Source organism: Cebus imitator, unplaced genomic scaffold, assembly GCF_001604975.1.
Source record: "Cebus imitator isolate Cc_AM_T3 unplaced genomic scaffold, Cebus_imitator-1.0 Scaffold179, whole genome shotgun sequence".
NCBI lineage: Eukaryota > Metazoa > Chordata > Mammalia > Primates > Cebidae > Cebus > Cebus imitator.
The window spans coordinates 2510866-2525779 of record NW_016107494.1 but is presented as its reverse complement, the minus strand read 5'-3'; the positions used below and the strand labels follow the sequence as shown (position 1 = coordinate 2525779).

Genomic DNA, 14914 nt, shown 5'->3' with positions numbered 1-14914 from the left:
AAAAGAAAAAAAAAAAAAAAAAAGAAACATTTTCTTTTTAAATTCCGCCTATTTATTGTCTATTTTTTTCTATATATATGTTTCTTTTTTTTCCTCCAATCTCCTCTGCTTATACCTTCCAACTACCAATAATACTGACAAGCGGTCCTCAGATATGCTAGTTAGATTCAGAAATCCCTAGCCTAGAACATACTCAAATATTCGCACTTTTAATTTCAAAGATTTTTGCAAACCTAACATGATAGCAGTTGTACTAATACAGTTTGTTGATTAAAACAGAGATAAAAAACTAGTAGACTGCAATAATATGTTAAAACAGAGTTGCATTTTATTAATCACAATAGCATCTACCAGTATTTAAATAGGTAGGAGCACATACTGAAATATATATTATTTAGTTGGCCTATAGACAATGTTTGGTATGCATAGCAGACTGAAAACCAAAGTTGGGGCCTCAAGTGTTGGTGTTTAACAGAATCACCCTGTCAAGCTGCCAGCACTAACCAAGTCTTGTCTGTATTTCAGCATTTGTCCAATAGATGTCCCCACTCTTCTATCAAAGGAAAGCTACAGCAAAACAATACAAAATCTAAGAATAAGCAGTCACACAACAATGTGATCTGAGTACAAACAGAAAATACAATACTTAATTGAAATCTTACTTTTTATCTTTCAGCTTTTTTCAGGGGAGAATTATTTACCCGCTATCTACAAAATCATGTTCATAAAGAAAATATAGGCAAGACAGCAAGACTCTGTCTCAAAAAAAAAAAAAGTAAAATTACAAATGTTACTATTAATAGCTACAAATGCCATTTTAATACTACCTTATTTCATCAAACCTAAGATGCCACTGATTATAAGACATACTATTGTACATGCTGAAAAGAAATAGGAGAAATGCCTCCAAATAAATCATGGCACAAAACTTTATCATTTGGGGCTTTGTGTGTTTGTTTTTTTGTTTTTGAGGCAGAGTGTCACTCTGTTGCCCAGGCTGGTGTGCAGTGGTGCAATCCCCACTCACCGCAACCTCTGCCTTCCGGGTTCAAGTGAATCTCCTGCCTCAGCCTCCCAAGCAGCTGGGATTATAGGCATGCTACCACACCCAGCTAATGTTTGTATTTTTAGTAGAGAAAGAGTTTTGCCCTATTGCCTAGGCTGGTCTCAAACTCCTGGCCTCAGGTGATACCCCTGCCTTGGCCTCCCAAAATGCTGGGATAACAGGAATGAGCCAATGCACCCGGCCTAGAATTTTTACTTAATACTGATTGCAAGAGTTAGTTTTTTAAAACTTATTTAAACAGAGTTTAATCATATATCATCATAAACTGTTTTCATAACTTTCTCCATACCCAGTAATTTCCTTTCAATGCTGATTCACAGAATATTCACATAGACACACTGAACAACAAAGTTAACATGGGAAATACCAACAATGCTCATACCTCAGCTGAGATGACAACAAAATGAATGGCCATGGTTATTATATCTGTGAATACACGGGCAAATAAATATACCAGGACTGCTGCTTTGCTGATAGAGACTGTTACAATGAAACCAAGTGTTAAGACTTAACTCAATTTCATTGTTAAAATAGGGAAAGCTGGGACCTTTAGAATTGATTAGATGCCAATTTTTTAAAAGATGGACAATAATTCAATAAATAATGAAATTTTTGGATACCCTAACACTGCTAGCCCATAATTCTCTCTGCTTCTGGATATGCTAGTGATATTCTGTACATCTCCAGCAGTCATTTCAAGTCCCTATTCCCTAACCTAGATTACAGCAGTTAAATTACTCCTTTGTTCATTCTTGTCTCTCCTTCCTCCATTTATTCTCAGCACAACCAGAGTACATTTTTAAAGCTAAATCAGATTGTGTCACTCCCTTGATTAAAGAGTGGAATGGTTTTCCCTCCCATTTTGAATAAAATTGTTGCATTATCTGCAAGGACCATAAAGGCAGGTACTTTTCCTCAAAGACAGCATGGATTTTGTTTTGTTTGCTGCTATATCCTTAGTGCTGTGCACATGGCTGATTTCAATAAACATGTGATGAGTGAATCTGACTCTGGCTACCTCTCCAACTTCGAATCTCATTAAGTCTTCCCCTTATACAGTATATTCTTGCCCTTCAGCCTCCCTCCTGTTTCCTCAAAACTCCTTCCTATGAGGCCTTTGAAACTATTAGTGCTTCTTCATGAAATGATTTTACTCAAATGCTCAGCAAAGCTGGCTTCTCTTCAGAGCTCCACTGAAAGGGCACCTCCTAAAGGACACTTACCCTATTACAAAATCCCCTTCCCAACATAATTAACACTCCACCCAGAAAATCCTACTGAACAGTGCTAATGCCCAGTATTCCACCTTTGCAAGAGAAAAAAAGAAACAGAAATAATGAAGGAATGTATAAATAATAAAAATGGGGCTGGGCATAGTAGCTCACGTTGGTAATCCCAGCATTCTGGGAGGCAGAAGCAGGCAGATCACCTGAGGTCAGTAGTTTGAGACCAGCCTGGCCAACATGGTGAAACCCTGTCTCTACTAAAAATACAAAAGTTAGCCAGCACGTACCTATAAGTCCCAGCTACTTGGGAAGCGGAGGCAGGAGAATCGCTTAAACCCGGGAGCCGGAGGTTGCAGTGATCCAAGATCACACCACCGCACTCCAGCCTGGGACAGAGCAAAACTCTGTCTCGAAAAATAATAATAATAATAAAAATAAAATGGGCCAGGCATGGGCATACTGCCTGTAATCCCAGTACTTTGGGAAGCCAAGGCAGGAGGATTGCTTGAGGCCAGGAGTTCAAGACCAGCCTAGGAAACAGAGAGACAGTGTGTCTCTACAAAAAAAAAATTTTTTTTTTTAATTAACAACACCTGTTAATTGTGTGGTGTTAATAATGTTAATAATGGTGGCAGCATGCACCTGTAGACCTAGCTACAGGGAGGCTAAGGCAGAAGGCTCACTTAATTCCAGGAGTTCAAGGCTACAGTGAGCCATGATCGTGCCACTGCACTCCAGCCTGGGTGACAGAGTGAGACCCTATCTCTAAAAATAAAAATTTTAAATTAAAAAAAAAAAATGACTGGAAGCATACACATAACAAAAGTTAACGGTTATCACTAGGTAACAATACCTTGGATTATAAGCTTTTATTAATCTATTTCCTAATTTTACAATAGATTTCCAGTGTAATAAAATCATGTTTTTAAAAAACAATGATGTTCTACTTCAAAAATAAAAAATGGCCCCCATTGTAAATAAATATTTCAGACTTTTGACAAAAGGAAAAATTATAGAACAACCTACAAACTTAAAAGTATTTTTTCAATTATTATTTTGCTGCTTTGGGAATATGCTATTTTTTTAACCTCCTTCTTCACATTTCATTTAAAAGAAATTATTCAGACTCATACTAATACAAACTGGGGTTTTATTTTCCCCTGCCCAAATGTGAAAATTATCTGAAGTCTGACCATATATAGAAAAATTATGGCTATTAATTTTTTTAATTCAATATAAGATGATTTCTTCCTTTATGTCTTCTTAAAATACTACTTTTCTAATATTTAGAAAAGTAAAAAATTATCACTAGTCACCCAGGTCAGCTAAAAATAAGTAACACCATGTCTCTACATCACTCTCTCCAGCTATGCCTCCATGGCAGCCAATGCTTTTTATCACGTATCTTTTACAGCAAGGCAACAGTTTCCATGGAAACCACAGGGCAAATATCCATTATTGCTGCCAAGGACTTTTATAAGCAAACATAAGCTGAGATGACTGCTTACTCTCTTTTATTAATATTTTTAAATTGAGCAATAGTTAGCTACTCTGATTCTGGTTTTGTTGTGTTTGTTGTCTCTGTGAACAAATCTAGAAATGAGTGAAAAATCAAGAAAATTCTGCACCCCTCTAAGCAACAAATGAACTCTCGAAATCAGGGGAGCAGGAGAGAAAAGACCCAGAAAGTCACTAAGCCTGCATACATACCAGACAATGTCATCCCATACAACAGGGCAAATCAGAATAGAAATCAGTGACGCACTTAAATACAAAAGATGAAATTCTCTTCCAAAAGCACAGCAGAGTACGTACATTAATCGGGGCCAAGATGCTGATTAATCAGGGGAAAAAAAGACAAATCATAAAACTAAAAAAGTAGACACATACCTCTCTCAACATATTGTTCTCTTTTTCCTTCTGCTCTAAAAGGCTTTCTAGGTGGTGAACGTGCATCTCTGCCTCTGCCAGTCGTCTTGTTCTCTCATGGTCTTCCTCAGTAGCCTTGGCAGAAAGTCCTTTGCTCTGCAACATCTCCAGAAGCTTCTTGATGGATTCATCCCTAGCATTTAGGGTCTGCTTTTGAGTCTCAATACGCAGCTCCATTTCCTCCAATGTCTTTCGAAGAAGAAATAGCTCTTTGGCCTGCCGCTCATGCTCAGCATGAAGCCTCTGAAAGTTCTCCTCCGTCAGCTCTGCTACACAAGGTTCGCCAGTCCTACTGCTACTATCTTGCTGAAACAGCTGATTCAGGTCCCTCTGGATCCGCAATTCATCCTGGAGAGCCTGGATCGTCATCTGCATATGCTAGAACCAAGACAAAAAGAAAACCCCAAATCAGCTTTCTTCCTCAAGTAGCAAATCAGAGCAGACTTTGCAGGAATCAAAAATAGCTACAAGAAATCTGCATCTAGCAAATTAGGATTCACCTTAGTCTGTTTTACAGGTCCTTAAAAAATGATTGAGATAACAGGCAAAATGTCAGTAATTTAACTTGGGTTTATTCCCAATAGGAAGCAAAACAGTATGGCACTCCTCACTTTGCATAAACGATAATAAAAAACACTGTTCAAAATTAATAGAAGGTATTACACAGAAACTAAGGTTGAGTGAATGCAGGAAATGGAAAATCTACAGGAATATGAATTCATTCATTCATTCATTTTTCTTCAAAAAAATACAAAGGGTGGCCAGGCATGGGGGCTCACACCAGTAATCCCAGCACTTTCAGGGGCCGAGGCAGGTGGATCACCTGAGGCCAGGAGTTTGAGACCAGCCCGGCCAACATGATAAAACCCCATTTCTACTAAAAATACAAAAATTGGCTGGGCACTGTCACTCATACCTGTAATCCTAGCACTTTGGGAGGCCAAGGCAAGCAGATCACGAGGTCAGGAGTTTGAGATCAGCCTGGCCAACATGGTGAAACCCCATCTCTACTAAAAGTATAAAAATTAGTCAGGCATGGTAGCGCACACCTGTAATCCCAACTACTCCGGAGGCTGAGGCAGAAGAATTGCTTGAACCTGGGAGGCGGAGTTTGCAGTGAGCCAAGATCACGCCACTGCACTCTAGCCTGGGTGACAAAGCAAGACTCTATCTCAAAAAGAAAAAATAACAAAGCATAGCAAAACACAAAATGACTTTTAAGTATTATAAACATTAAATAATAAATATTAACATTTAACAAGTGGTTTGTATATGCCAGATTGTGCCACACATTTTTATGTTATTCAATCTTCATGACAACACATGATGACCTTTATCATTTTATTGCAGTAAAAACCCTTAATATGACATCTACTCTCCTAAGAACTTTTAAGTGTACAACACATTATCGTTGACTACAGGTACAATGTTGTACATTAAATCTCTAGAGCTTATTCATCTTAACCAAAAGTTTATGCCCGTTGATTAGTAACTCTCTATTTCCCCCCATCCCCGGCAACTACCATTACACTTTTTGATTCTGTGAATTTAACTATTTTAGATACCCAACACATGTACTATTACTTAATTTTATAGATAAGCGCACTAGGCTGAGAGAGATTTAAGCACTTGCCCAAGATCACACAGTAAGTTATAGAGCTGGCATTCAAAGCAATCCTTGCAGCCCACTGAAACTAGAACCAAGACAAAAAGAATACTCCAAATCAGCTTTCCTCCTGTAGTAGCAAAAACAGAGCAGACTGAGGAAATCAAAACTAGTAATACCCAAAGATGATAATACAGCAAAGGTTTTTTTAGTTAGAATACGCAAAGCTTTTTATACAGGGGACAATAACAACATGGTGACTAATTAAAGGTGTAAATGCAGATAAACTACTAAAAATGTTTGAGAGGGCATATCTTTAGCTTGTATGCCTAAAGAAATTATATGAACCTTTATTTAGATAAGTAAATTCCAGCACATTATACAATGACTTCCAAAAGGCTGTTACATCAAGAAACTTATCTTTAGGAATGAAGAAGCAACAATAAAAGATCATTCCTTGTATTCAAGGCCTAGGAGTATACCATACTGGGAAGAACACTAAACTGGGATGAAAAAACATGAGTTTTGGTTCTGGGTCTCACACTGACTAGTTATGACATTTAGACATGTCACCATCTTTCTGGGTTTCAGGTTCCTCATACTTTAAACGAGGGTATAAATACATGCATTATCCACTTAAAAAATCTTTTTTTTAAAAAAAGGTACCTGCTGTATTAGTTTGTTTTCACACTGCTGATAAAGACATACCCAAAACTGGAAACAAAAAGAGGTTTAATTGAAAGTACAGCTCCACATGGCTGGGGAAGCCTCAGAATCATGGTGTGAGGCAAAAGGCACTTCTTACATGGCAGCAGCAAGAGAAAATAAGGAAGAAGCAAAAGCAGAAACCCCTGATAAACCCATCAGATCTCATAACACTTATTCACTATCCCAAGAATAGCATGGAAAAGACCAGCCCCTATGATTCAACTACCTCCCCCTAGGTCCCTCCTACAACATGTGGGAATTCTGGGAGATACACTTCAAGCTGAGATTTGATTAGGGACATAGCCAAACCATTATCACCTGCCAATGTTTTTCAGCCTTAAAAAGAAAAAAATTCTTATACATGCTACAACATGGATGAACCTTAAAGACATTGTGCTAAGGGAAGTAAGTCAATCACAAAAAGACAAACACTGTACATATCCATTTACATGAGGTATTAGAGCAGTCAAATTGATAAAGAAGGAAATAGAACAGTGGTTGCCAGGACGTAGGAGGAGGAGGAGGAAATGGGGAGTTACTGTTTAACGGATATAGAGTTTCAATCTGTCAAGATGAAAAAGAGTTCTGGAGAAAGATGGTGGTGATTTCGCAACAACATGAATATACTACTAAACTGCACACTTGAAAATGGTTAAGACAATAAATTTTATGTTATACGTATTTTGCCATAATAAAAAATTAGTTAGAACATGTCTTTCATAGAATTCCACTTATGGATATTTTCTCATTTTTCACTATTTCACTAGATGCACCTTCACATATGTATCTTTATACATGAACCCACATTTTTCTTGAGAAAAAAATTCTCAAAGAAGGAATTGCTGGATCACAAAGTATGCACAATTGTAATTTTGATACATATTACAAGTTATTTCTATATGTATCTTTGTATATATCTACTTTTGTGACTCCTCTCTTCTTGTTCTTTGCCCATTTTGCCATTGAACATTTTTTTCCTAATCCATTTTAAGAGTTCTTCATATCAGGAAAATAATCTTTCACCTGCTGTGTATGTTACAAATATTTTTCCAAATCTGTTATTTTTAACATTTTTATGATGACTTTTAATAAATATTTTGTTTTTTATTATAAAGACAATGACATTTTCCTTTACTATTTCTGGTTTGGGTATTATGCTTTTAGCAAGCAGTGAACTTTCAATTCTGGTAGTCTTCAAACTCTTGAAAAGCACTGCTATTTCTTCAAAGAATAAACTTACAAAAAAAAAAAAAAATCATGGACCAGGTACGGTTGCAGCACTTTGGACCATCCTGGCCAACATGGTGAAACCCCATCTCTACTAAAATACAAAAAATGTGTGTGGTGGTACATGCCTGTAGTCCCAGCTACTCAGGAGACTGAAGCAGGGGAATCGCTTGAAACCAGGAGGCATATATTGCTGTGGGCCGAGATATCGCACCACTGCACTCCGGCCTGGTGAAAGAGCAAGACTCCATCACAACGAAAAAAGTATCAGGTATTTAAATTTACAAATATAAATTTTAAAATGCAATTCATTACCAGCATCATCGTTTAAAGACTAACAGCTGCTAGAGTTCAAAAGACCTTCAATAAAAAGATGCATCAAAATGCTAATTCTCTGAAGCCTACATTCTTTCCCCTGGAAGTCAAAAAAATCCTAACACTCCTGAGTGAATATATCCCAAAGGGAAATACCAGAAGTTAAATTCAACAGGGGAGGTGCTTTCTCGGTATGACTGTTCCTTCTTTTTTGAACATTCATCATCAATTCACTCAAGTCAGGAGAAATATGGCTAGAGCTAATAGTTTCACAAACGCTTTGGCACATATGGCTAAATGTAGCATGGCAATTACTATTTTGGTAAAGAAAGAAAACTACTAATGTGTTTGGTTCTTCAGCTCTGCTTGCACCCATTTTACTATAGTATAAAAATAAAACAATGCTCTGACTGGTAGCCTAGAATCTACACAGCAGTTTTCTCCACTGAAATATAAACCAACATTTCCTCTTTTGGCTACAATCAGGCTAGCTTTATTTTATAAAAATTCCTGCCAACTCCTTCAGAAGAAAAAAAGCAGACTACAAGCCAGCCTACTCTTTCTCCAGCATATTCACACAGAGGATAAAATGGGCATATTCACACATCACAGACATCTATAATGACCAAACAAAAACAGATACATTGAGTTTAAGGAAACATCTAAGTTGTAAGATGTTACTAGAATGTCTATCTGGGAAGTCTGTTTCCAACACACTGCAAATTTTATAGCAACACCCACTAGTCTACTTCTCACTCTAACACTCAGCTTGATTTTAAAGGGCTGGGCAAGTATTTGCCTAAAATTTACTCCAGGGACTGTACTATTATTACACCAAGCAATATCTCAATGAAATGGTAGGATATTGTGAACAACAGCAATGAAAATTCTTAACTATCTGACAGGGACTATGACTTTTATTACAATAATGTATCTGCAAAAACAATGACAGATCACAACTACTATTCTTATATTTTAGATAAATATCAGAAGCTCCTCTGAGGCAGAACTTCCAACAAATAAACTATCATTAGTTTCTTAGAACAAGAGTACACTTTGATCCCATTTATTCTCATTCCTAAAATAACTGGACTATGTAGTCTAGAGATATTTTTAGTGAAAAAAAATTATAGATACATAAAATGGTCATGATTACATATAATATATCACAGAAAACTCAATATACTGTTTATCAAGAAGATCAGAGTCAGAGAAAACTCCAGTATTGCACCCTATTATAAATGTTAAAAACAATTTTTTTCTGAAACATAAATACATGTATGCAAAAGAGTTTTAAATAATTCTTAAGTCAACCAAGTCAAGCTTCCAGTCTCCTTGGGCTATCTGATGTTCTCTGTGCTGCCCAGGGCTGTATGTATATCCATAAAATAGCACTTACCAACTGATCCGCAATTTAATTCTTTGTATTTAACATCAATAAACTTTCTAGGACTTAGGACTGTTATCTTTTTACCCTGGGCACAGCACAGTAATTGACTACCATAAGTATTCAATAAATTTCTGATGAACAACTGACAAAAATTTAATGTTGAGAAATTATGTTGAAAGTAAATGGCTACTGTATACTAGTCGCAATTCAAGTATCTGGGAAGTTATTATACCTCTTCCTTTAAAAAAAAAGCAGTGAATTACTCTTATTCTTTTTTTTTTTTTTTTGAGACGGAGTTTCACTCATGTTACCCAGGCTGGAGTGCAATGGCGCGATCTCGGCTCACCGCAACCTCCGCCTCCTGGGTTCAGGCAATTCTCCTGCCTCAGCCTCCTGAGTAGCTGGGATTACAGGCACACGCCACCATGCCCAGCTGAATTTTTGTATTTTTTTTAGTAGAGACGGGGTTTCACCATGCTGACCAGGATGGTCTCGATCTCTTGACCTCATGATCCACCCGCCTCGGCCTCTCAAAGTGCTGGGATTACAGGCGTGAGCCACCGCGCCCGGCCTACTCTTATTCTTAAAAAAAAAAAAATCATGCCTGTAATCCCAGCAATTTGGGAGACTGAGGCAGGCAGATTATAAGGTCAGGAGTTCAAGACGAGCCTGACCAACACGGTGAAAACCTGTCTCTACTAAAAATACAAAAATTAGCCGGGCATGGTGGCACATGCCTATAATCCCAGCTACTCAGAAGGCTGAGGCAGAAGAATCGATGAACCCTGGGAGAAGGAGGCTGTAGCAAGCTGAGATCGCACCACTGCACTCCAGCCTGGAGGACAGTCTCAAAAAAGAAAAACAAAAAAAATCAGTTCTACTCCAAACAATACAAATAATTCTCCTTAAATCCAAACTGACCAAAATACAAAACATAATCCTAATAAAAATGTTAATTGTATACTCTAGGTTTATTCAGTATTTGACCTGAAGCAAAAAGAAGCATTTTCAGATAATTAACAGCAAGAATTTGTCATAGTTCTAATACCATAAAAAGCACACCGAAAGTACAGCATGAAGTTCTTATCCAAAAGTAAAGCTCACAAATGGGTAAAACCTAAGAGTTATAACCTATTACAAATTTTAAATTAACTACAATATTCAAGAAAGACAAAAGGAACACAGATAAAGCATTACGAGCTTAACTCATAAAACTTTAATATATCTCTATGAAAACAAAGTACAGTTGACCCTTGCACCACACAGGTTTGAACTTTGAGGGTCTGCTTATACATGGATTTTCTTCTGCCTCTGACATCCCTGAGACAGCAGTATCAACCCCTTTTCTTCTTCTTCCTCCTCAGCCTACTCAAAGTGAAAATGATGAGGATGAAGATCTTCATGATGGTGCACTTCTACTTAATGAATAGTAAATGTATTTTCTCTTCCTTGTGATTTTCTTTTTCTTTTTTTCGCTTCCGAGACAGAGTCTTGCTCAGTCACCCAGAGCCAGAGTGCAGTGGCATCATCAGCTCACTGCAACCTCCTTATAGGCATGAGCCACCCCGCCCAGCCAATTTTCTTAATAACATTTTCTTTTCTCTAACTTACTTTAAGAATGTAGTATACACATAAAATATGGGCCAGGCATAGTGGCTCACACTTGTAATCCCAGCACTTTAGAAGGCTGAGGCGGGCAGATCACCTGAGGTCAGGAATTCAAGACCAGCCTGACCAACATGGAGAAACCCCGTCTCTACTAAAAACACAAAATTAGCCAGGTATGGTGGCACATGCCTGTAATCCCAGCTACTCGAGAGGCTGAGGCAGGAGGATGGCTTAAACCCAAGAGGAGGAGGTTGCGGTGAGCCGAGATTGCACCATTGCACCCCAGCCAGGGCAACAAGACCAAAACTCCATCTCAAAAAAAAAAAAAAATACATGTTAACATACAACATACAAAATACGTATTAATCAACAATGTTAACATATCAGTAAGGCTTCTGGTCAACAGTAGGCTAATAGTTAAATTTGGGGGGAGTCAAAACTTATACACAGATATAACCCCCACTTAGTGCAAAAGTCAACTGAATTCTAATTTCCATTATTTTAAAAAAGGAAACTAGGTAACTAATTTAATGAGTCAGTCTGAACCGCAGAGAATGAGACAGGGAAGAGCCTCCAAGGTAATTCGTTACATGATTGTTAGTTCAGTATTCTCTGAGTTAATGACAGATTTATTTTCTGTACAGCAAAGCACACTGAATGCCCTCAAATATTTAACCAAATCAAAGTTTTCAGACTAATCTAAATGCTAGCAGGAGACTCACCAAAATCCAAGAAAGACCCACACTAGAACTCAAATGGATGGATTAAACTGTTTAACATTCTCAACCATTATCTGGAGCTAACTAACCAAAATTTTTCTCCTCTAAAAAAAAAAAGATGTCAGAGTCAGAAAAATGAACAAGCAATTACACTAGAATTCTAACAACTCCTCTCTGCCTCTGAATCCAGGAAAAAATAAGATTATCTTTTTACTCTGAGAATGCTGTACATAAATCTAAGTAGCAAGATATTCTTGAGGAACATCAAAACTTGGACAACAGGTTTATTTCAGCAATAGACATAATCCATCTTTATGCTACCACAACCCAGAACAGAAGTTAAAGAATAAATGAAAATGTGGTCGGGCGCAGTGGCTCATGCCTGCAATCCCAGCACTTTGGGAGGCTGAGGTGGGTGGACCACTTGGGGTCGGGAGGTTGAGACCAGCTTGACGAACATAATGAAACTCCATCTCTAAAACTACAAAAATTAGCCGGACATGGTGGCCGGTGCCAATAATCCCAACTACTCAGGAAGCTGAGGCAGGAGAATCATTTGTACCCAGGAGTTGGAGAATGCCAAGATCATGCCACTGCACTCTAGCCTGGGTGACAGAGCAAAACTCTGTCTCAAAAAATAAATAAATACATACACTATCAAAATGGGGAAGTCCTACTGTCATAAATGCATGTATGATGGTGGCTCTGTTACATTACAATGGAGCTAAAATTCCTATCACATTGTCATAGCAATCATAATGTTGTAACACAATGTATTACCCATGTGTTTGTAAAAATGTTAGTATAAATAAATCTACTGCGTTGCCAGCTATATAAAAGTGTGGTACATACAATTATATACAGTACATAATACTTGATCATGATAATAAATGACTATGTTGCAGGTTTTTGTTGTTAGTTGTTTTTATTTCCAGATCCTTTCTGTTCTTTATTTTTTTTTGAGACACAGTCTCGCTCTGTCGCCCAGGCTGGAATGAAGGGTATGATGTCAGCTCACTGCAACCTCCGCCTTCTAGGTTCAAGTAATTCTCGTGCCTCAGCCTCCCAAGTAGCTGGGATTACAGACAGGCATAAGCGACCACGCCCAGCTAATTTTTGTATTTTTAGTAGAGATGGAGTTTCACCATGTTGACCAGGCTGACCTGACCAACAAACTCCTGACCTCAGGTGATCCGCTGCCTCGGTGCTGGAGTAAAGGTGTGAGACACCCCACCTGTTAGACAGTAGCATTTTATTGTTCTTACATCTTATGTATATTTTTCACACATTGCTGAAATATTTTTTTTAAAGAATTTATTGGCTAGGTGCAGTGGCTCACGCCTATAATCCCAGCACTTTGGGAGGTGGATGCATGCAGATCACCTAAGGTCAGGAATTAGACACCAGCACAGACAACATGGCAAAATCTCTACTAAAAATACAAAATATAGCCAGGCATGGTGGTGCATGCCTGTAATTCCAGCTACTAGGGAAGCTGAGGCACGAGAATTGCTTGAACCCAGGAGACGGAGGTTGCAGTGAGCTGAGATTGCACCACTCACTGCACTCCAGCCTGGGTGACAGAGCGAGACTCTGTCTCAAAAATACAAACAAAAATAAAAACAGAAAGGAACTGGAAATAAAAACAACTAACAACCAAAATGGTAAAACTTGCATAGAGAAGACCATAAATTTTTCTTGGAAGCAAAAAATCATGGTATAAACATTTGTACACAAACCCTTAATATTTTCCATAGCAATCATCAAGTTAGATATGTCTAAGACTCTTTTGCACATGCATTTGTAAAGATATTAAGTAGATAAAAAGCTCAAGAAAATTAATGAAGAAAATTCTTGTAACAGACAAACAGAGAGCCAAATCATGAGTGGACTCCCATTCACAATTGCTACAAAGAGAATAAAATATCTACAAATACAACTTACAAGAGATGTGAAGGACCTCTTCAAGGAGAACTACAAACCACTTCTCTGCTTAAGGAAATGCGAGAACACAAACAGATGGAAAAATATTCCATGCTTATTGTTAGGAAGAACCAATATTCTGAAAACAGTCATACTGCCCAAAGTAATTTATAGATTCAACACTGCCCCCATCAAGCTACCATTGACTTTCTTCACAGAATTGGAAAAAAAACACCTTAAACTTCATATGGTACCAAAACAGAGCCCACACAGCCAAGACAATCCTAAGCAAAAAGAACAAAGCTGGAGATATCGCTACCTGACTTCAAACTATATTACAAAGCTACAGTAATCAAACCAGCATGGTACTGGTATCAAAACAGAGATATAGACCAAGGGAACAGAACAGAGGCCTCAGAATTAATGCCACACATGTACAACCATCTGATCTTTGACAAACCTGACAAAAACAAGCAGTGGGGAAAGGATTCCCTATTTAATAAATAGTGTTGGGAAAACTGGCTAGCCATATGCAGAAAGCTGAAGCTGGATCCCTTCCTTACACCTTATACAAAAATTAACTCCAGATGTATTAAAGATTTAAACATAAGACTCAACACCACCAAAACCCTAGAAGAAAACCTAGGCAACACCATTCAGGACATAGGCATAGGCAAGGACTTCATAACTAAACACCAAAAGCAACAGCAACAAAAGCCAAAGTAGACAAACGGGATCTAATTAAACTTAACAGTTTCTGCAGAGCAAAAGAAACCATTGGTAAAGTGAATTGGCAACCAACAGAATGAGAAAAAAATTCTGCAATCTACCTAACTGACAAAGGGCTAATAACCAGAATCTACAAAGAAGTAACACATTTACAAGAAAAAAACAACCCCATCAAAAAGTGGGCAAAGGATATGAACAGACACTTCTCAAAAGAAGACATTTATGCCGCCAACAAACATATGAAAAAAAGCTCATCATCGCTGGTCATTAGAGAAATGCAAATCAAAACCACATTGAGATACCAACTCATGCCAGTTAGAATGATGATCATTAAAAAATCAGGAGACAATAGATGCTGGAGAGGATGTGGAAAAATAGGAACGCTTTTACACTGTTGGTGGTAGTGTAAATTAGTGCAACCATTGCGGAAAACAGTGTGGCCATTCCTCAAGGACCTAGAAATAAAAA

At 37.7% G+C, this 14914-nt stretch overlaps 1 protein-coding gene across 13 annotated transcripts in view; it reads right to left on the bottom strand.

Annotated features, from left to right (window-relative positions):
* Positions 1-14914, bottom strand: part of ERC1 (ELKS/RAB6-interacting/CAST family member 1) — a 540801-nt gene that overhangs the window by 439044 nt on the left and 86843 nt on the right. For all 13 annotated transcript variants that reach the window (XR_001830105.2, XR_001830104.2, XR_005202930.1 and 10 more), the window contains one exon: positions 4183-4599. Coding sequence is in view for 9 of the 13 variants with exons in the window: in XM_017545489.2 (XP_017400978.1) it covers positions 4183-4599 (417 nt within the window). In the remaining 4 variants the exon portion in view is untranslated. The remainder of the gene's footprint in view (positions 1-4182; positions 4600-14914) is intronic.